General features: G+C 38.8%; 1 protein-coding gene across 4 annotated transcripts in view; it reads left to right on the top strand.

Annotated features, from left to right (window-relative positions):
- The window catches only part of LOC128745386 (serine/threonine-protein kinase Doa), a 202,230-nt gene that overhangs the window by 119,842 nt on the left and 58,246 nt on the right, over positions 1–24,142 (top strand). For all 4 annotated transcript variants that reach the window (XM_053842450.1, XM_053842448.1, XM_053842447.1 and 1 more), the window contains one exon: positions 20,647–20,812. In XM_053842450.1, coding sequence (XP_053698425.1) covers positions 20,647–20,812 — 166 coding nt within the window. The remainder of the gene's footprint in view (positions 1–20,646; positions 20,813–24,142) is intronic.

The raw sequence follows: 24,142 nt of genomic DNA, 5'->3' as shown, positions 1-24,142 counted from the left end.
GCATGTCAACATGGCTAAGCCGCCATCTTGGACTTCGAAATGATGACGTCTATTTTCGACTTCTAACAACCACAGCCGTTCCAAAAAAGAACCTAATTGCACTGATTATCATGCAAAATACTCAACAGTTATTACCAATCTTGGATTTAAATAATTTGTTGAGGCAGAAAGCCGCATTGTAATATTCCATCGCAGTTAGCTTCTATTGTAGAGCCGAATTTAGTCACAAAAGGCTATTGGCCGTTCGACCGAACGTGACATATAGGAGCTATTGTCCTGAACGTGGAAGAAATCTATTTACTACAAGTGGATTTGAAAATTACGTCAAAATCGATTTTTGATCTTTAAAAGTTCATCTATCTGTCTGTCTATCTATATTCTATATTCTATTAATTAAAAAAAACGTCGAGTTTTTGGACATGCCAAGTAACAATTTGAGAATTTATTGCACTCTTATTGCGGTTTTTATGACCAATTTTGGTCACCAAAACCGTCATAAGTGTAAAACCAGCACTGTTACTTGGGATAGAATGCAAAAACAAATATTTCGTCGAAAAACAAAATTTTAACTAAATTTCTGATGGAATGATCCATATAAAAGTGAACGTATGTTTGTATGTTCCGTCATAACTCCAGAACGCCTTGACCGTTCTCCACCAGACTTGGCACACATGTTCCTTGACATAAGAGAATCAGCACTGGGGTGTTGACAAAAGAAGGGGTGGTCCCTATCAAGTCCAAATAACTCAAAGGGGTTACGTTTCTCTTGCATTTAGATCGATTGCAATTATGCTAGTGACAGGGAGACAAGCGATGGGTTATGGAGGAGAAGGGGGGGGGGGGGGTTAGGGAGATGCGAGTCGAGGAGGGATGTGTGTGCCTTTTTTGACAAGTAGGACAATCTGCTATCAGACACCTGGGAAAACGACACAGTTAGTGTGGGGTTGGCTATCACGACCGACCCACTAAAACCCTACTCGAGTCTCCAGCCTCAATCCTCCCTGGCACCATCTTATCGGTATTACTTCAAGGATCTGTGTGTGTGTGTGTGTGTGTGTGTGTGTGTGTGTGTGTGTGTGTGTGTGTGTGTGTGTGTGTGTGTGTGTGTGTGTGTGTGTGTGTGTGTGTGTGTGTGTGTGTGTGTGTGTGTGTGTGTGTGTGTGTGTGTGTGTGTGTGTGTGTGTGTGTGTGTGTGTGTGTGTGTGTGTGTGTGTGTGTGTGTGTGTGTGTGTGTGTGTGTGTGTGTGTGTGTGTGTGTGTGTGTGTGTGTGTGTGTGTGTGTGTGTGTGTGTGTGTGTGTGTGTGTGTGTGTGTGTGTGTGTGTGTGTGTGTGTGTGTGTGTGTGTGTGTGTGTGTGTGTGTGTGTGTGTGTGTCTGTGTCTGTGTGTGTGTGTGTGTGTGTGTGTGTGTGTGTGTGTGTGTGTGTGTGTGTGTGTGTGTGTGTGTGTGTGTGTGTGTGTGTGTGTGTGTGTGTGTGTGTGTGTGTGTGTGTGTGTGTGTGTGTGTGTGTGTGGTTCATCGACCGAGAAGCTTTAATCTTACTTGTTTTTACTTTCAGGACGATGACACTATGCAGGCCCCTACGATTTGCAAGGTCCTGCGTGTGACGTTGTTCGTCTGTCAGCGTGTTAGCCGCGACAGACGGGGCGGATTTTCGGAGAAAGGCTCCGTTCCTATGAAATTGACCAAACTCGTGTTTTTAGTCTTTGACCTTGAAATGCGGTCAGGCATTAATATTAATATTTTTTTTGAAACGATCGTTTTTACATTTGATGAAGGGACGGTAGGGGAAAGTAATGAAATTTTTTTTGGGAAAAGAGGGGAAAGAGTGAAAGGGAGGGGGGGGGGGGTAATAGGTAGCTACGCTTTAACAAGTTGTCGTTGTGACTCCTATCTTTTGTCCAATGCTGGAAGGTGCATGGGTCGAACCAAGCTATAATCAGAGATTATAACCGGATTTAAACCCACAACACCCGCCAGGACGTATCGCTGGCCGCGCCCCTCCATTCCCAAAAATTTTTCATTACTTTCCCCTACCGTCCCTCCATCAATTGTAGAACCATCGAAGCCTGACCGCATTTCAAGGTCAAAGACTAAAACACTAGTTTGGTCAAGTTCAAATCTATATATATAAATCTTTCATATTTTCATGACGCTAGAATTTTTTTTGAAATGACCCCTAACACAAACCTTGCCGTAAGACGTAGTCCTACGTCAAAATATAAAAAAATCTTCAATATTTTCAGCAATTAATTTTTGGTTAATGGTGTGGTTTAAAGGGGGCATGAGCGACTACAAATTTAAAAAAAAATCAATATTCAATCAAAATTCTTATTTCAGATTTCAATTCTACAAATTTGGTCGCTTATTTTGATACTAATTTTGTAACGATCCGCCCCCAGGAACTGAATGAAAAACGATCATACACATATGTATTCCAGTATGCCACGGAACAAACTGGACGTTAGTAAAACGCCGCTCCTGTAAAAACACGATTTCCAACTTTATGAGGCTTTTTCTCAGAAATGTATTGGAACAAACTTTCTCTTTGGTTTTATTGTTAGGACTTTGGAGACGGTTTTTATAACTTTTAAGCTTTGTACACAAACATACAGTCAAAGAAAAAGAAGATAAAATTTTATTTTATCAACCATGTTTTTTTTTTCTTTTTTGAAATAGTTACTCCAAATTTGAAATTTATGCATTTCTTACACATCTTTATATTTTTACCAATTTTACCAATACTTGGAATGTCGCTGCAGAAGCCACATAATTTTTTACTAAATTTCCGATGCATATATTTTGTAATAAGCATACTGATTTGGCGCTTCATACAATTTCCGAGAATATAATTTATTAACGAACTTTCATTTACACACCGTTGAATAAAATTATGACTCAACTTTGGCTGTGTACGCGTGGTACCCACCGGGAATTTCGGCGACAAGCACGGCACGTGACATTTCAGCCTTGCACATAATCCAAAGTGACTTTTTATGGCATCCAAATTGGTAGCGAATATTTCGCGCCGCTCGAATAAAATGTAACGAGCTATGACGGCCGACTGACTCTTTGAAGCGCGCTCGTAATCGGCAAATTATTCCTCTAGATACTTACATATTCATTTTTGCCACATCACCCACCGAGGCTTCCTCTTCATCTTGATTACTCCTTTCACCATCGTCAAGGTCGTGCGCAATACAGGGAATTTCGTAATTCCAGCTGCAGTCTCCGACGACAACGTCTCTCGATAACAATGTTCGCCAATTCAAGTGCCAATCCACAGCTCAAGGTTGCGACGCGTGTGTTTATTTCCTTTTTTTGCTTGCATCAACAGCAGAAAAACAAAAACAATCAGCCAACCGCCAATGCCATCCGCCGCTGCTCTGATGCTGACTAGTGGGTCTTCAGTTCGGTTTGCGGATGCAATGCCGCACGAATCTAGGTCACCTGAGTCACTAGCAGGAGGGCGTATGTGGGGTTCGTAAGTCCACAATCCACCCTCGCCAATCGTGCAGTAGCTGCCCGTCCGGCACCGGTAGAGAAGCCAGTCGCGCAATCGGTTCTCGTCTCCCTCGAATAGAAGGGCGAACAATAAAATGTTTAAATTTCCATAGTAATCGCGATAGTAGCGTGGCTGTTATTTTTTTATTTTTCCTTTGGTACCCTCTACTCGACGACGACCCCAGAGTCAGTTCCTCTTGCTGGTAAGATGCATGCATCTTGCTTAACAGAAAGCGTGGGGAGAGCAAATTATATCTTCTGTCACCTAGTCGAACCTGGGATGCAGCTAATATATTCTTCTTGTTTCATGATCTCTGAAACTGCTGCCTGCGCTGACAGTTCCGTGGAACGTTATTTCCCTGCGAATTACAAAGGAACACAATCGAACAAATTATGAAACAGTTTTCGTTATTTTTAGAAACCTCCAAAACATAATGCCATCAACACCTAGTAATTGCTGAACCGTGCATCCCACTTCCCACCTTGAATACCACCCAGGCCATTGTAACTGTAGGCCCACCGCACCGTGTGCCCGTGTGCTGTATGGTAAACATTTAGTCGCACACCTTTCATCTCATCACATCGTAACGATCTGCATGAATATATTGTTGCCGTCTCATTCCCCTCCAAACCCCTTAATCGGTGTTCTCCAATGAAAGTGAGTTGGAAAATTGGCACCGTTTTCCCCAACCCATTCATTGTAATACTCGCGGCGACGTGCCTAGCAAGAGCGAGAGCGCCACAAATGTTTAGTAGATGGAATATAAACAAAGAGTAATTTCAGGGAAAGCGTTTCATTTTGCTTTGCTACTGCAGGTTTTGCTTACAGTAAAACTCCGCTGGGTTACGGGCAATACACGTGCCACAACTCGTCTCTGTCGCTTGCAGACGCCGCCATAATTGCGCAATTACACCGCATCCAGCGAGTTTGGAGCAGGTCAAATTAGCGGTGTTTGACGGTTGTTGTGATTGATTTTTTTTAAATCTCTAGTGCTAGATCCAATGTCGGTCGGCCACCTGCTCGTTTGCGTCTGAACTCGGGTTCCAGCTGGTGGTCCTTTCCTTATGTTGGACAAGGTCGTACGATGGTTCGATTTCGGGTGACACTGCTTTACTCATTGGGGGTTTAGTTTTTCGTGCGGCTTTTTGTAGTACGGTAGTCACCACAGCAATAAACAAAGCTAAAGAAATTCGTCAAGGATTCAGATTATGTTCGTTGGTTTTAACCCAACATTAATATGTAGGTAATTCCGAAACGCTACTGTTGGAGAAGTTGTTTTTTTGGTGCAAATGATGTCCTTCCTCTTTATGATTTATTCCAGCCCTCGCTGTTATCGGACTAATTCATTCATATTGTTTTTCAGAATTTCATCGTCAGATGTACAGGGCTGTTTGTTTTATACTCTTACTGATGAAAGTTTTTGTTTGGTAACTGATCAATAGTTTCTATAAACAACCATTTAAAGTTAACAGTACGATCTAGCAGAGCGAAACAACACTTGAAAGGCTAACAATAGCTCTTTTAAAGTTTCATAAAACCGACGAGCTATGAAATTTTCTACCACAAGTGCTATATTTCCGCCGCAAATAGTATCAGCACCTCTCTGACTAAAACTAGCCTGTAGGTTGATTGTGAAAGCATCAGGCAGAGCATCTACATTTACGGTAAAAGGGTCCAAAATATACAACTATTTTTCGTTGAGTTTCTTTTAATGTTATGTTTTATATAACACGAAAAATACGATAAGCGCCTTACTCTCTATCTGTAACGAAAACCAGACCCCTGATGGGATTTCTTGTTTTCGTATCAAGAACTGCAGCTTGCCCCTTAAATATTTTACACAAATATGAAACTAATACCTATCCGGGGCAGCATTTGTTGTGTGCCCGAAAAAGAAGGTGTCCAAATCGGTATTAAAAACAACAACCAGAAGTCAATACCCTGGTTGAAATTCAGCGCTACAGTCAGTAGTTAATAGAGTGCGCATTATTCGATGTTATCACGCAAACGCTCTCTGTTGACTATTTTGTATGTAAAACTGGACAGTCGTCCGGCATCCCGGCGACGTGGCCAGCCCACCGTAGTCTCCCAACTTTCTCCAAGTGTATAGTACGATGGGATTCTCTCCAAGTGTGCCTGTCACTCATGGTTCATACGCCTACGCCACTCTCCACTATCCGTTTGTACTCGGCCAAAAATAGTCCGCAATTCCTTTCGTTCAAATACGGCAAGTGCACGTATGCCTTCATTAAGCAAAGTTATTGTCTCAAGTCCGTAGGGGACTAGCGGTCTGATTAGCGTTTTGTACATCGTCAGCTTTGTGCGGCGGCATATGCTCTTTGATCGAAGCGTCTTACAGAGGGAAAATAGGCTCGACAACCAACTTGAATGTGTTGTTGAATCTTCTTACTCGTATTATTGTCAGTGGTGACCAGAGATTCCAAATATACGAACTCATCAACCACTTCCAGTTCATCGCCGTCAATAGTTATTGTCCGTGAGAGGCAAACGTTGTTTTTTCTGGAGCCTCTTCCTATCATATGTTTGGTGTTCTTTGCACTGATCGATAACCCAATACTGCTAGCCTCTTAGTCAGTTTTTAGTTTGGCGTAGATTGCCTCCGCCGTCGAGGTCGTCTGCGGAGGCTAGGAATTGGATACTATTGCTGAAGATCGTTCCTCTCGTTTCGATGCCCGCTCGCCGGGCCGAGTTCGTTACTGCTCTACGAACTCTCTTACTATTGGGGATAGTCAACGCAACAAAATCTAGGAGGCGTTGACCAGCGTAATGCCGCGGTAATTACAGCAATCTTGCCGATCACCAAACCTTCCATCCACTCCTCCGGTAGTTTCTCCTCCTCTCAAATCCTTCAAATTACCCAGTGAAGTGCTGTTGCTAGTGGTGCCATTATTATTTTTCCGTCATTTCCGACGGTTCCATTATTCTTCAGCCGATCGATTTTTCGCCGGATCTTTTCGACGCTGTCCTTGCGGATTCCAGTCGAGTGCTTCTTCTTTCCTCAATGTGTGTCCGATCCACTTCCACCTACTTTAACGAATTTCTGTCGCTATCAGCTGTTGATAACATCGACGTAGGAGTTGCTCGTAGGATATCCAGTTGTCAGGCCATCAAGGACAAATGATATACCGCAGACAGCGATTCACAGTTTTTGCGTTGTCTCTGCTGAGACGTATAACAGAAAGCTCGTTGATAAATTTCGAAAACAAAAGTGGTCCAAGATTATTCCATTGGGAGACGCCGGAAGCATTCTTAAACATTTCAGATCGAAAAGCTTCAATCTTAACGCAGCGATCGGTTTGTCCAACAGAACCTAAACCAACCGATCAAGAATATGTAGACTCCGAGTTTCTCTAGTTGTTCCTGCACAGAGATGACTGTGTACAAAGAATATATCGTTAGTATAGAAATCTGTATAGATTCTTGTAGTCGTTACTCGCACAGTTGAAATCCTATTTTGTAAGGTGAGAACGATTCCGTATCTTCGTATAACTCTAGCCCTCAGCCGCTTTAGTCTGCGTAAGTGATTGTTCGTCCAAGAAGACTTTTGCAGGGAGGGGTGCGTCGGGTACAAATTCAGTCATTACGTTCTAGAAAGTTGCACGGGTGAAGCTAATCTCACTTCTTTGACCTTTATCGATAACTTGTTTACATGGACTTAAAGGTTAAAATCACAAACAAACAGACGAGGCGTTGACGGTAATACCATGGTCCAAACAAAGGCTACTCATTCTTGATAAACCCGATTAAATCCACCTATTGGTGAAAGGAACCTTTGTTATACCATTTTATTTGTCACTTGAGTTAGACTTCGGAACATAATTCAACTCTTGTTAACGTTGTGTCATATATTATCAATGCATATTTAATATACTATGCATATGCATTTGTTTATTATTTTGTTTATTTGTAAAAAAAATCATCGGACACAAGGTGGTCTTCATGATATAAACACATATGACAGTAAATACATACAATAGTACAATTACAAATTTATCGTCTACGAGAGAGTCGTCGTTGAAAATTATTAGGCGTCATGTTGAAATCGAACCAACCGTAGAGTTCGTTAAACCGCATTGCCATAAATCGGATAGGGTCGTACAGTCCGTAGTTTGCATTCCGTCCCTGCAAGTGCAGGAAATACCTCGTTCTGAGGGGTCGTTCAGGAGCATACAGATTTAGTTGGCTCAGAAGAGCGGGGCTGTCAATATCAATCAGTAGCAATCTAGCCAGGAACGTGGCTTGAGCGTTGGCACATCTTCTTTCAAGAGTCTCCAAGTTAAGCAGACGGCAGCGTTCCTCATATGGCGGAAGGTTTCTGGGATCGCGCCATGGAAGACTGCGCAAAGCATACCGTAGAAATTTTTTCTGCACTGCTTCGATTCTAGTGATCCAAATTTGTTGATATGGACACCAGATCACTGATCCGAATTCCAAAACAGACCTTACAAGTGCATAGTACGAAGATCGAAAACAGTACGGGTCACGGAACTCCTTGGCGATTTTAAAAATAAATCCAAGTTGCTTATTGGCTCTGGAGATAATGTCGTTGTAGTGTATACGGAAGGTTAGTGCGCTATCCAGGACGACACCAAGATCACGAATGTGGTAAACGCGTTGTCCTGCCATGTTGTAGCTAAAAGCTATGGGCTTATTTTTACGATGAAACGAGATGGCGAAGCACTTTGAGATGCTGACGGTAAGCATGTTATTCGAGCACCAATCTTCAAATTTATCCACAAGGCGTTGCAGTTCAATGCAGTCGGAGTCCCTTTTAATTGCTTTAAAGATTTTTACATCGTCAGCATAGAACGATCGACAGCCAGGTGGCAGAATATTTAATATACTGAATAGCTTAGTGGCAAATGTGTCTCTCTAACGAAAGCAATAAAACATTGTATGCAGAGTTATTGATCAGTTATTGAGATTTGAGGAGGAACGCTATAATTCTGGAAAGTTGAAAAAAAAAACAATTTAAAAAAACCCGCCATTTTGATAATTTTTCGAATTTTCAAGAATCACTAGGAAACAATTTAGGTATTCACCTTATGTCTCGAAATCATCATTCAAATCCGTTCTCCAATACCACGTTGATTTTAACAAAGCAAGTATTTTCTAGTGAGCATTTACGCGCACGGCTGCCAACAGTATAATAATCAATATTTTTGTATGCAAAAATTCCAAAATACATATTCAAATACAAAACGCAACACTTAACTTTAATTCTAAAATCTGAAAAAAATTATGAAATTGCATTATTTGACGACTTTACAGAGTAGAATCCTTAAGTGCTTCTTTAAATAAATCAATATATTTCGCAACTACTAAGAGCCAGACAGTTTCTGAAATCTGATTCATCTGGTTAAAATCGTTATACAGTGGTATTCCGATTATATCTACACCTGGTTTAATCTACACCCGATTTTGTCTACCATTTTGACCCGGTTTTATCTTCGTTTTTTTTAATTGTTATTTCAACCATGCGACATGAAAATTTGGAAGATTTCATGCATTTATGCATAACAGAGAATATTCCTTTGTATTTTATAGTTTACTATATGACATTTGTCGTGGGTTCGAATCTTAGTAGAATCAAGCCATTCGGTGTCAAGTGACTTTAGCATGGGTTTATTCTCAGGCCCCTCCATTTACCCTTCCTTCGTGCTGAATTCTATATTTAACCCTCTGAAGCCTCTTGACAGTGCAAATGTCCCTCCTATAGTTTAAGTGTACTGGGTCAGAGGTACGAATGAGTCCTCGCCAGGGACGGCTATAATATGGGATAGTGCTGGCAGCGAGGAATAAGTGGGTAAAGTAGATCAAGCATTGAAGGAAGGGTAAACCCCAATACACGCAAGCACGCATACAATTTAAAAAATAAGCATATCGCTCGTTCAATAGCGATTATAGCAAAAAGAAATGCAGTGCAGGTCATACAGCAAACACCCGGGCGATATTACAATAGATCAACTATACTGGTCGCAGTAATGAGTCCACACATGGAAAAAAAAAATATGACATTTGTGGTATGTAATTATACACAGAATGGGTATAATAATGCTAAAGTCAAATACGCAAAGTGACTTCGATTTATTTTGTAACGCCTATTTTTAACATTTCATAATGATCCTTTGTGCGATTTTTCTATACCGTAACGCTAACGGGTACGCCCCGTCTCCGCTAGGAGCTACGGTTGTCACCTTTCTTTCCTTAAAAATTCTAATCTTTTGAACCATTGAACCGATTTTAATAATTTTATTACCAAATAAAAGGTAGTTTAATGAGCTTTTCAGAAAAAAAAACAATAAACTGACGTTCGAAGTTTTTTATGATTGCAAAAACATTTTTTGTAGGAGTCTCTTAGATTACTTAAAACATTTAATATATTCGTTTTTTATTTTTTCATTATACTTTCAATGACAAGCTAGTTGTTTACATACGATATCAAAAAACAGACCTGTGACATTTTCAGTTTTTGAAATACTCTTTTTTTAAAAAATAAAGATGCTTCCATGCAATGGACTCGCATGACGTTTTATTTTAGAGACGCATTTCTTTGTCAAAAACCCCTTTTATTACAAGTGAAAACAAAAACCATGCGTCTCCATTGTATTCTCGACACTTTATGAAAACTTAGAGTTTCTTTGGTCTACATACCATGGAAACATAAAAAGTGAATGTTTTCAATGTTTTTGCGATAATAAAAAAAAAGTTTGGGCTTCAGTCCAATATTTTTTTTCTGAAAAGCTGATTAAAATACTTTCCATTTGATATTAACATCATTTAAATCGGTTCAATGGATCAAAAGTTATGAATTTTTAAAGAAAGAAATGTGGAAAAAATGGGAACTTTGAGACCACACTGACTCAGAAGAGAGAACCTTATGCACTAAATAAAAATACGGATCTAAAATTTACTGCGAAAGAATAAGTACACAAAATTTGAATAAAATCGGAGCAATTTTGAATTTCAATATGTCTTTTTTCATAATATTGCTGAGTTGACATGCATTATGGCTAATGGTTGATATGAATAAAATGAGCCCTATGCGTAAAATTACGCTGAAATATTACATAATTGAAAAAATGATTAATAATTACAATATTTTTTGTTTATTTAAGTTATTTTGGAGCAATTTATTTTTCCCCAAATTTGTCTACTTCCCAAATATATCAACCAAAAATTTTCGGATGGATAGATAAAATCGGTAAACCACTGTATATTATTGTAAATTTTATTGTGTTACATATACGATTACTCATATTTTGCACATTAAGGCTGTGAACCATTTCGCGAAATTTTTAACTTTTTAGTTAAAATTTGACAGTTCGATGGTTATTTCTCCTCGAGTGGTTAAAATCAATTCAGAATGCGAACCATTTCATATTTGACGGATTGATAGTTTTTTTGCTCAATGAGAGCATATAAGGTGAGGATGAAACTATTGTTTATTCTTTCCGAGTTAAATTTGAAGGATTTTTGATGTTGATTTGCTTTTATTTGATAGATAAAAGTCATCTCATTTCAACCTGGGTTGTTTGAACAAATTTATTATGCGATTAGCATCCATACCAATGCAAAAAAATTCCAACGAAAAATCAGTGAAACACGTCGAAGCTCTCTTCCTCACCTGTGCATATCTCATTGGCTCTGAAGCGAACCATCGAACTGTCAAAACCTTGGTCAAAACTAACCATGCTTCCGAGCACGGTTATTTTCGAAAAACCATCGAACTGTCAAATTTTAACCAAAAAGTTAAAAATTTCGCGAAATGGTTCACAGCCGAAACGTCCAATCTAAAAACAAATCAATAGTGGTCTATGAGGCTATAATACCATTCAAACAAGACTAATAGTGCATAAATCGGTTCGGCCATCTCGGAGAAACGTTCGACTAATTGACACTTGGTAAAAACACATTTTTAAGTATAACTTTGGAACTGCTTGTTGATTTTCAGCTAAACTTTCTCAACAACTTTGCAGTAGTAAGACCTATTATTTAATACTAAAATTATTGAAATCGGCTGGATGGTTCCGGAGAGATCATGTCACGTGATTTTTACATTTTTGCCTATAACTTTTAAACGAAACGTCGGAACGCGAAACAATTCGATAGTGATCTACAAGGCAGTAACACCTTTCAATTCAAACAAGCTTAACGGCGATCGAATCGGTTTAGCCATCTCTGAGACAGTCGATTAAATTTAGGCGTCACACACATACACATACAAACACACACAGACATTGCTCAGTTCGTCGAACACTATCGATTGGTATATGATGACACTCGTCCCTCCGGGCCTCGGATCAATTGCGTGTTTTTCGACCAATTTCTAAACCTTTATTATAGTATAGAATATAAAGCTGTACACAAATGTGTAAATCGCACAATATAAAACCCTATTAATACAAGTTACTCCGCAACATGCATAACAGAGGGTGTTGGTGTGCAAACAGAATTGCACAAAATTTCTTCTATGTGTCATACCCGTTCGTCAACGGTAGAGATGTTGTCTTTAATAGTTAAATAAAATCTAATGCGATTAGAAAAATTATTATTTTCAGTTTCAGGCTGTGATTACTTTTGTGTGAAACAACATTTTAGAGCTATATTATTGTAATCATAAGATCTTTGCGTGCCTTGATTTAAATCAAACAAATTTAAAGTTCAAGGAATTTTTTGCAAAGCATTGGAATGCAACAGCAGTTTTCTTGACAGATACTTTATATTTTCCGGATCGTAAGATTCGGGCTCAAATAGTAGATAGCAGTAATTTTTTTTAAAAATCGTTGTTGTCAAAAGTTGTCAACAGACTTACTCAGATTTCCACCAAACACTATGCAAAACAAGTTTTGTAGAATAATTTGCTTTTATTTTATTCCTCTACTGATCAGCTTTAAAAGTACAAATTTATTCGCCTTACGAACTAAGTCACGGCACATTGGTTTAAGTACGAATGCAAAGCTCAACTAGTTTTTTTTCTATTACGCTTCACACAGATCTTCCATTCGTTAGAATTTTTGCGTATAATTGAGCCTATTCAGAGTGAACTCGTTCCGAATGCGAATCAATCAACGGAAATTAGCCTCTGGTGTGGGCACGTCGCGTCCACTGGCAATACCAATGATCAAAGTAAACATATCAACCAGATTCGCGTCGTCGTTCAAGCCGTTCCGAATGTCTTCATTAAATTATCGACCAATCATGCTTCGAGACTGACTTCCCTTTTCCCATGACCATTCGCATTAGAGGAGTTTCGAAACGATACACAGGGAAGTGTCTGTTTGTATGCCTGCACCAACTAACAACCGGTTGAAGGAAACCGAAGCGTGACCTCCAGAACCGCCGTTCCGTAAGCTCTATAGCTCAATCATTGTGATTTGATCATGGCTATAAATAGGTTTAAAATTCGAATTTGGCTTCTTAACTCCATGTGCTTATGTTATTCGGCATTTTTAGCTTTTTGAAACTGCGGAAACCACAGGAAAATCTGTATCTCTACTACCTTCCTCTAATGTTCTTAGCAGAGGACAGCATAAGGACGACCAATATATTTAATTAAAATAATGACCCGCTTCTCGTGTTTCGGTTTTTAACATAACAATATACCTCTTAACGATGATTATTTTACTGCCCAACTACATGTCTCCCATGGCGATAAATACTTAACGTATTGTTCTGTTCTCCGGAATCAATGATTGAAAATTTGGAAACTTTTTGGCTATGCCGAGGTGGGTCCAACACTTGACTGTTCAATTGATTCTTTGTTCATGTTCCTCTAGATCTTCGACCCTAGCTTTTGTAATAATAACACATGAACCGCACCCACCAAATGAAGGCCAGGACAAAATGCGGCTCGTAAATACTCACAAATTTTCTACTTCATTCGCATTCACATCCTAAACCATTCATATCGCCACTCATTCACAATTACCTATTGACAGCTGCGAGGGCTCTGACAGTCGCGGCGTGCCAGGGAGGCTGATACGACACTTTTCGATCAGCTTCTAATTATAATTCACGACTCGAGTGGTCAGCATTGGCATTTGCATAAATGATTATGCGATTTCTGCCCTACTGGCCTAGCGTCGCCGCTGACCCGGTGATGCGATGGTGACGGTGGAGGGCGGGTGTACCCGGGCACTTTCAACAATTTATCACCTACTTCTCACACCCCCAGCTCGCGCTCGCGGGTTCAAGCTTACGACGACGGCAGCAAAGGATACGTTTCTGATTTCATTCAAGTTCATTGAGAAACGGTTGTCGCTAGTTAGTAATTATGCCGCCCGACCGCAGCCCGTGGGGTTCTGTACTATAAATTATCGGTGGTTAACGAATTCAGTTGGTTCCTCACCGAGTAGTGACCGTGGTCCTTGAAATGCTGCGGTTATTCGTTGGCCCCGAAAACAAGAATATGAAATGGTATCTTGTTTCCTTTCGTTTCGATAAGCAAAGTTAAGTTTGCCCGAAAATTAGGGTGTAATACTTGATCGCCGAGACTGTTTTGCGAATAGCTGTTCTAAAGAAAATGTAGGTAAAAATTACGATTTTTGGAGCCGTCCTAAGTCAGAAAGAGGAACCCTAAGTGCCAATTAAAAACATACGGGTGAAAAATATTCAGAAAAAAAACAAACATATGTTTTGAGTAATATCGGAGCAATTTCAAATTATAACAACACTTAAACATTACTGTCAGTGGTTTGTTTCTGGATTTTTTTTTCATTCAAAATTCATTCAATTCACGCTGAAGACTCGGGTTCAAATCCTAACCCTGGAGAAGTTACGAATCATCTTAAAATTGAACATCCTTATTGTGTGATCAAGATCAGTTTTGAAAAGTCCACACTCGTGGGGTCTAATTTTCTTACACAGGCGTAACGAACACGCCGGCATAAGCATCCCTTTCGGACTCTCGCTCTTATCTATTCATGCACTGCGACGAGCTTTTGCGAGTGCGTATTTAGCTAACAGCTACGGTTGTCGCTCTCGTTCGTCATTGCAACCCGAGCTCCGAATACCAATTACTTGCGAGGGCCCGCACTCCCGCCCGAGTTATTTGACTCGCGATTAAGCTATGTAAAAAGACGATATGAGGCTGTTCTTTCGCGAGTGTGTAGGTAGCTGAATGTCAGTACACTGCAACAGTGGCTGTTTGTTCTACGCTTGCCAAAGCGACGTAAGCGTTGAATGCTATGTTCCTCATTCTCTCTCGCGTGAGACTAAGTACCGTTGAGTTCTCACTCGATTTGCAACATAGATCAAGATTGTTTCTCTTTGTAAACCTTTTTTCATTGGGGTACAAATGGGAGTTGGCAACAAATGGGTAAAACCAAATTTATAATGCATTTCACGTGATTTGCAAAAGTTACCAGCCAAACAGCCATCTTGCGAGTGCCTTAGACGACACATTGCGATCGTACGAAAAATGAATCTGTTTGTAGGATGTTCTACTAGCATCCATATATTGCGCATACATTATTGAGCAAAAATCAGAACGTGAGTTTGGCGACTTTTTGTGGATTAACCACTTACGTGTTGGTAGTTCGGGAATGACGAACGCCAATAAGCTTTTCCTATGCACAGTAGCTCAGAATGAAAATTTAAGTAGAAAGTTATAAATTGACTTAGGTGCTTAAGTAGAAACTTTTTTTTCTGTAAAACTGCCTGAGGTACCCTTGCACTCTTGCAGTGTCCGAGAAAGAAATTTTTTGAATAATGGAATACTTTTATTCTGATGATAGTGGATAGTTAGGGTGGTCAGCAATGTTCTTAGCAATCGTAAAACCATAATTATATTAACAGTAGAAGAAGGTGCAAGAAAGAAAAGTGTTAAGAAAAGTGGTGAAACAAGCCGTGAAGAAAAAAGAACAAAATTAGATATTCGGTTTGGGTTTTTTCCTATCAGCATTCGAAAAAAGTCCCTTTTTTCCTACAGAAGCTACAGATTTGATTGATTCGGGAGACCTATGCGTCTTTCTAAGCTCTAAAAACATTCTGAGACAGTTTTGAAGAAAAGCTGGAATTGAAAAATTGTTGTTGCAAGAGCTGTTTTTTTCGGGTACACTTCGTAAGTTACCGTCATCCGGGGCGAGATTGTGCCAAAAAAGCATATATTTTTGTTCTTTAGCTCAGTATGCACACAATTTAGGAACTAAGTTGATTTCAAACCTGTCAATGTATACTAAATTGTTCAATTAACAACTACCGTAGAGATGGTTTAGTTACAATGAAACCTAATTTTACTGGAAGTGCATGAACTTTGGCCCAATCTCACCCCTTCTAGGGGGTGACATTGTGCCAAAAACATAAAGTTAGGCTAAAAACCTAAACAGTAAACAGTAGCATGTTTATAAACAATACACATAAATATCAGTATAAAGTAGTTAACATGGGGCCGTCCATGAACTAAGTGGACTATTAAGGGCAGGGGGTCGGCCAAAAACAACGCATCATACAGAAAGTATGAACGAAAATAACCCGGAAAGGTCTGAAATAACTAAAAATGAGTTCGTAGTCAATGGACAGCCTTTATATAGCCAGTAACGTTTCTATGGTTAACAAGGGGGAGATATATGAAGGGGTGTATCCTAAGGGGGCATACCTATTTGACCATTCAACAAAAGTAACCATTACTTCGTTCGAGAACCCGCGGCCGCAGAACATGTGGCCTATCCCACCCCCCTCCCCCTCCTAAAAACTGGCAGTCTTATATTAGAGCGTTTATTCAAAGTATCTGAAATTTCCAGAGAAAAACTAAAAATTAGTTTAAATTATTCAGCGGGCCTATGATGCTGTTTGCTCCAAAATGGATGATGCAATCTAATCTGTCAAAATATTTTGCTCAATAGTAAAGAATGTGAGTGTGCTGGTGTATACAGACGAATTTTTGTTATGTATGTGAAATCCACAAATTGGATCGATCATTATGGCTTGGCACAATCTCACCCCCGTGAAGCTCGAAAAGTACAAAGTTTCGAAAAAAATTTGTTTTCGTTATTAAAACTTATCCAACGCATAATAACCTTTCAATACATTGTAAATGATTAGTTTATATACCTTCAAGACAGCAAGTTGATGCGATTTCTTGTTTGGGTTGGTTTATGCGGGATATTTTTTACAAGCGTTATTTCCGCGTAATTTTGATCGCGAACTTTGAAACCCTGTTTCGGCTAAATAGTTTGCTAATATAATCTGTGTTCCATTCTAAGTTATGAATAAATATGTTATGTTCATCATCATTTTGAGTTTAGGTCACCAATTTCTAAAGATATAATAAATTTTCACAAATAAACATTTTTGGTTTTTGGCACAATCTCACCCCCGTGGCACAATCTCACCCCGGATGGCGGTACGCATTTAAACGTATTGTATCACAAGGAGTATTAGAGCATTCCTGCCGTCAAAAAAATTGTTTGTAATATGTTTTCTATAGTTTCCTGAAGGTGGTTAGTAAGATGGTGTTTATTTTTTCCAAAAAAAAAAAGAAATAAAATGACATGCAACATATCAAAAGGTCCAATGTGCAAATGAGAGCTTCTCTGTGTGTCTCCTTTTTTTACGTTTATCACGGCGGCAGAAATGCACAGGAATGCATCTATTTTACATGAAACGATTGCTGGCGTTGTTGGCTAGCTAATCCTTAAGAAAAATTGTGTTGAAATGCCTCCATGATAAGCAAAAGAGAGGAGTCGCAAAAAGAATGTCTCATTTGTACATTGGACCTTTTGACATGTTTGTTGAGGACGGCAGTTTCTTCCAATCGTCGGTGGGAATGGTAGCAGAAAGTAAAAAAACAAAGGTGTTGATAGTATCTCAGGGGCGACAAGACGTGAAGGGAAAAATCAGAGGGGTTGTGTACAAGACACGACCGCATATATAGGTGACGCAGGACTACGTAAGTCTCTTTGTAGTGATAGTAGCATGTATTCATGCTTGTAATCATTCGATTCTTCATGTATGTGTATATGCTATATGCAACATATATACAAGCTACATGCGTTGTATGTGACATTTGTCAAAGTAGTAACATTGCATACGTTCAATTCTCAAAAGATTGTGTATTTGAAAACAATTTAACAAAATCAAGAACACAAACTATTACTTTCCTGCTACCTTACTAAAATTAAAGATTGTTTTTATTATCCATGGTTTCCCACGTTGAAGGTATTTTACCAATTCAATCCTATTTTATCAACAGCACATCTATTCACTACAATTCTAATGAAACGGCAAGTAGTGATGTCCGAAATTTTCAATTATTCGATTACCGATTAATCGGTGAGCGTTATCTGCACTAATCGATTAATTCAACGATTCGTGTCAGTGGTTTTCGATTAAAAATATTCGAATATTTCTTTGATTAATTCGATTAATCGAACGATTATGAACGATTAACGAGTATTATTCGGGCATTACTCGTACTCATTGAACTATTCGATTAATTTAACTACTCGTGCTGGCAGTATTCGATTAAAAATTAGTCGAATATTCCAAGTATTATTCGATTAGTTGAATTAATCGAACGATTAACGGACATCACTAACGGCAAGCATGCGTATTCATACAGAGCCGTATTATAACCGAACACTACAGCTGTAGCACATTTTTCCAACACAGATATCAAATTCGCCGAGGTTTAATCGTCACACAGTAAAGAATTTGCGATCTGTTGGGACAACGAACTTGTGTCATTTTTTCTGGCACACTTCCCTAACACAGACATCAGATTGGACTAGGTTTAATCGCGTTCGTAAGAAATCTGTTGGCACGAGGGGGCTTTGTCACTCTCTTTTGCGTATTCCCAAGCAAGGACGTCAAAATGGTCTAGGTTGAACCGCGATGTCAAAAAATCTTGTTGAAATGAGGACACTTTGTCACTTGTTTTGGCTTACTTCCCAAGCACAGATATCAAATTGGTATAGGTTTAGATCATCGTAAAGAATCTTCCAACCAATCACGAAGCGAGAATTCTGGTAAAACATAGGTTCATTATTTTCAATTTTTCAATAGTTCAACATCAAGAATCCATGCTTTTCTTCATTTGGGTCAATTCTTAGAAGATTTTCCGATAGATTGGTGTAAGAATATTGAAAATCGATCGGAAAACCGCTGAGCTATTAGCGCTCAAAACCTTTCATTTTTCGTGACGCTCGCATTTTTCGATTTTTTGGAATGACACCCTATCTCAAAACTTGCCGTAAGACGTAGTCCTACGTCAAAAGCGGATAATTAGGTATGGCAGGCGCTTATAAAGTTTGTATAACGTTTGTATATGAACGTAGGTACATATATCTCATTTGTTACTCTGATGTGCACACGTAAATATTTGCTGGGTTAACTACTTTCCATTAAAAACTGCAGTTTAGCTGATTTTTATGCGTAAACCTGTTACGTTCTGGTAATAGATTATTTAAGATGAAGCAACTGGAAGTCTTCTGCGCAGAAATGATTTAGTGATTAAAGACTGAAAGATTACGAGTGTGTTGGAAAGATATCTAAATTGCGACATTGCGTGTCCTGGTCTACGATAAGCCATGCAGGAAAATACGTCTTCTCCATGGGCTACCAAAACCTACACTAAAAGGGCATTCTCAAAACTAAAAATGGATTTGCCAAAATTAGCCATACCAGAAATTCAAGAATTTTTTTCAAGACAGATAATTATGTGGGCAACAAATTATCCAACACCATAAGATGCACATATTTAAGGAAAAAACGTTTTTAAAGAAAACGACCCTGCTGAAAAATAAGGTAATTCAACATGGACCCATGAACTCCCCAGAAACTTGCAAAACTCAAGATTGTGAGAAAGGTCATCCGAGATTCACGATTTATGTACAACACAGTTTAATTTGTGACAATACGAAGTTTGTCGGGTCACCTAGTAGGTTACACAATACTCTTGTTTTTTAATATCAACTGTCGTCAATCTACATGTATGCGCACACCGTGCGATTGTTAATTTGTTGTTTACAGTTTCCACTCTATTTGCAAAACAATACAAACACGAAGTGATGATATCTTTATGACTACTTATTTCACCTAAAGAGTACGCTTACCCAAAACAAAAATTCTACTGAACAACCGTTCGTCTCCATCGAACTCAACTAACTGCCGAAACTCCACCGCGTTTTGGTTCTGTCGTTGGTCCTCTTCAGACAGTGATAAAATGGAAATGAAATGGAAAGTACCGTTAATTGTGCCCTGCAGGAAGGACAAGGAGAAGGACTGTTATTGTCGTTGTAGTAGCAAGTTTATCAAACGACAAGCTTTGAACGGGAAAATTACCGATGAAGCCCATCAAGTGGACGCCTTTTGACCAGGACCGCAGTCCACCACGACCTTGCCGCAACGGCGCGATGGTCATAAAACCCGCACCACACACCGCTAACGAAGAAGCCACCGTACGGCAAGTCGCAAGTCGTGCGAAACAAGTTAGCTAGCTTTAATCAGTCTGTCCGAGGGTGGATGGCGCAAGTCTGTACCCGCGGTTGTCTTATCATTCTAGAACCTAAAATAACCGAAGTTGCATCGAAATCACAGACATTGTAACGAACGTAAATCCGTAAACCACGCTCGAGCACGTGTAATCGCAACAAAGATTTCTAAGTTACCTTTTTTCAACTTTTACTCCCAACTGCGGCACTTGGCGTCATCCGGCCGTAGCACATATCACGGGCATTACAGGTTTTATTCTATTATTTTGATCCGATTCGTCGTTTTTTTTCTTTCTTGGTGGAATGCCGCCGCTGGCGGGCGATGCGGGACGAAGCCAGTCACTTCAAGAAGCAGCATGGCACAGTGTATTTTGATATCTGGCCGCATCGAGTGTGTGCCAGCTAGCTATGGTTGGTGAAATTTCTTCTGTTCAGTGCAGAATCGTAGAAATCGCGGTGTTTTGTAGTTCTGTAGTTCCAAAGGATCATGGTTCTCGGGTGATGTGATATCCAGTGGCATCTACTTTCGAGTTTTTGTTTGAGTTTCTGCATCTGATCCGTATCAAATCTGGGCGCATTCGTTTCCATGCAGTGGTACCTGACCTGGTGCTGGGCTTGATTCCAAATTTTCTCTGATTTTTGTGTAATGGATAGATCATTAATCATATTTTTTCTTTTTTATTTCAGCTTTGACGGTTCATCTCGCCGCAGGAGGGAACGATCGAAACGCTCGCACCACCGCCGCAGTCCGGACTCGAGCCGCCGGCGGAACCGGCATCGGGAGGACAAATCCTCGCGACGGCATCACAAGGATCGGGAACGTAAAGAGAGGGAAGATAGGACCCCAGTCAAGGTAAAATATTTCCATTTTTCTGCAGAAAAAAAATCAACAACAAACCACTCTCCCCCTCACCCCGATCCGATCTTTTCGGGTGTGTGTGTGCGTGCAACGATGTGTCCGGCTAGCAAGTAAAAGCAGTGCAATCGGGACGAACCGCCAGGAAGGAGGCGCTCAAAGCGTTTCCTCAGGTTCTCCCATTCCTGCTGCGTACTACTACTACTACTACCAAGTAGAGACAAAGTGTTCGTACTAAGCTGCCGCACAGAAATGAGAGTATCTTATCTGTACCATATGTACATATCAATAAGCAACTTGGTGGTTATCAATACGGTTCGCGAATTTAGTTACGTAATTAGAAGAAAAAATACACAGAAAAAAATGCATCACCTAGTTAATACGCAAATTAAATTGCACTGATAAATTAAGCTTACCCACAGAACGGTGTCGGATGCGACACCGGTCGGAAAACGGTTCAAACTACGATCCAAATTGCATGCAAGTTTGCCCCCCATTGGATCACTGTCGCTTTTGATTTTTTTTAGTTTTTCATTTGAATTAATGTGTGTGGAAAACCCTCCTCCGGTTGAGCTTTACGCGTTTTCGTTTACTAACTGCTGACCAGACTAGCGCATGCGTGCGGAGGTCTTTCAAACTAAAAATAAATATTTCCGTTGTTGGGATTTTACCTATGGATATGCGAATGCGCGCGTGTGTGTGTGTGTTTGTGTGTGAGCAAGTGTGATTTTTACTGGCGTATCTAGAATGGGGTACACTGGGGCATGTGCCCCATCTTCCATGTAAAGTTTCATGTCGTACGCAATGGGTCAAGTTGTTTTATACTAAAAAAATACGCTCGGCGACTTTTTTCAAGGCCCGCGAACTGAGCACTAATATATTTGGGCATTTTCAAAATTATCGTAGATATTTGGGTTAGAAATTTTAGAATTTACAGATCTCAAAAAAATTTGAATTCACTAACTTTTTCAGAAAACACCAATGGAAATTTTCAATTTTCTTGGTTATGACTCATTTCAAATTCATCAAAAATCGTTTTCTTATGAATATGCAAAAAAGTTTGCTAAGCAAGGTAGAACAAATACATACAAAAAATCCAGATAGTATTATCAATAAAATACTGACAAAATATGCTTTCATTTTCGAAGATATTAGTGCCTTTTTCCCATTCATTGAAGTAAGTCGAGGAGTAATATGTATATGGAAAAATATTAAAGAAATGGTAAATTAATGGTAAGGAAAAGTCCATACCTCATCTTCCCCAATTTACGGATAATGCTATGCTCCTTAGAGTACATTAGGAACGGTAAACAAAATAATACAAAAACAACACCTAAATAGCGTACCACTAGCACAAAAATAAATAAATTAATTAATCAAAAATGACACTCTACGCAAACGATACAAAAATGATATCAAAATAAAGAAAAATTATTGAAAAGTGACACAGAAATGTTGCTAGATTTAATGCAGTAATGTTCTGATTTTGTCAGCCCCATGTTGAATTTTGGGCTGACAAAATCGGGAAATTTTTCGAAATTTTTTTTGCAAAATTCAAGACCCAAGACCTTGCAATATCGGAGACTTGTACTAAAAATTAAATTTTAACCCTCAATTGGTCAACCGACAGCTCAATGAACCGGGCACAGCAAACTGGTCCAAAGCCTTTTTGGGTGTGCATTAGCTTTGAGCGGAAAAACTTGGTATTAGGTTCATGGAACTTTTGGAAGAGTTTTTAAAAATTAAAAATTCTATTGTCCAGCGGAATTCAAATTTGGATTAATCCCCCTAAAAGTGCAATAAAAAATTTATTTTTCTTCAGTTTCAATATAACACATTGATGTGTCCTGCAAAGTTTAACAGCATATTGTTACAAGAAATTTTGCTGAAGACAGTAACCTTCTATCTCTTCAGCAAAGATAGCAAAATCCTATTTCTCATAAATGAAAAGTCGTTAAAATCAGTTTTTCTATTTTAGCTGTTTTTGTTTTTGTTGTTGTATGACTTTTTCTTGTTTTACAAAGTTGTACAAATAGTAAAAATACACAACATTGCTGAATATAGTATACCTCTATCTTTGCTTGTTTAGGAACTATAGAACTTTTACTATAAAATACCCTTATTTTGACCCCGAATTACTCGCAAGAAGGCATCATTTTATTCAAAAACTCTTTCCAGAGAACCAGAATAGTTTCAAGCAGGCTAAAAAGTTTAATAAATCATGGTTAAAAGCACAAAAGTTAAAAAAAAAAATTATAGGATGACAAAATCGGGATAAAAAGCTGATAAAACAGGGGGTAGACAAAATCGGGAGTTGACAAAATCGGAATATTACTGTATACGAAAAGAACGCAGTAATGAAAAAAAAATCAAAAAATGTAAATACAGGTCGAACTCGATTACCCGAGTGAAAAAAAATTAAATGAGTTTTTTTTTAAACGTGTTTTCGTTGCATGTTTTTTACCGTTGAAAAAAAAATATTTACAAAAAAGACGTTATACCAATATTATACAAAAAATATACAAAAAATCATAAAATGATATGAAAATAATGCGTGGTAGAAAATCAAATCAAAATATGATACAAATATGACCGAAACAATATACAAAAATTATACAAAAATTTTTTTTATTAAAGTGGTTTCAACCCAGTTTCGCAACTAAATACAAAAAGTTATTACAGTGGTATACCGATTATATCTACACCTGATTTAATCTACACCCGATTTTATAGTAAATACCCCAGATTTTGTCTATCATTTGCTCCCGTTTTTATTTACCTTTTTTTAATTGTTATTTCAACCATGCGGCATAAAACCTTGGAAGGTTTCATGAGAAAAAAGAGAAAATTTCTTTGTATTTTATAGTTAATTATATGGTATCTGCGGTATGTAGTTATACACAGAATGGATATAAAATACTAGTATCAAATACGCAAATTAACGCTAACGAACACACTCTCTTTCTACTAGGAACTGTGGTTTGTCAACCTTTCTTTCCTTATAACTTATTGTGAACCATTGAACAGATATTAATGATTGTATTACCAAATAAATTGCATTTTAATGAGCTTTTTAGAAAAAACTACAAGGTATACAGCCCTAAGGGTTGTACGAAAGGGTGACGTAGGACTGTATCAGATCATCAGATTAAAGACTAATGTAAACTGTATTTCTGGCATATGAATGTTTATAAGAATCTGTTCCGGATCGTCGTTAGGGGGGCCGATTACCAACGGGACTGGACGTCTTCACACTAAAATAAAACTCTAAATTCGTCTTACGGCAACCATCCGCCAACAGCGGTGGTTGCTAGTGCACTGTATTGA

Source organism: Sabethes cyaneus, chromosome 1, assembly GCF_943734655.1.
Source record: "Sabethes cyaneus chromosome 1, idSabCyanKW18_F2, whole genome shotgun sequence".
In the NCBI taxonomy this organism is placed as follows: domain Eukaryota; kingdom Metazoa; phylum Arthropoda; class Insecta; order Diptera; family Culicidae; genus Sabethes; species Sabethes cyaneus.
Note: the sequence above shows the minus strand (reverse complement) of the source record. Positions and strands in the feature narration are given on the sequence as shown.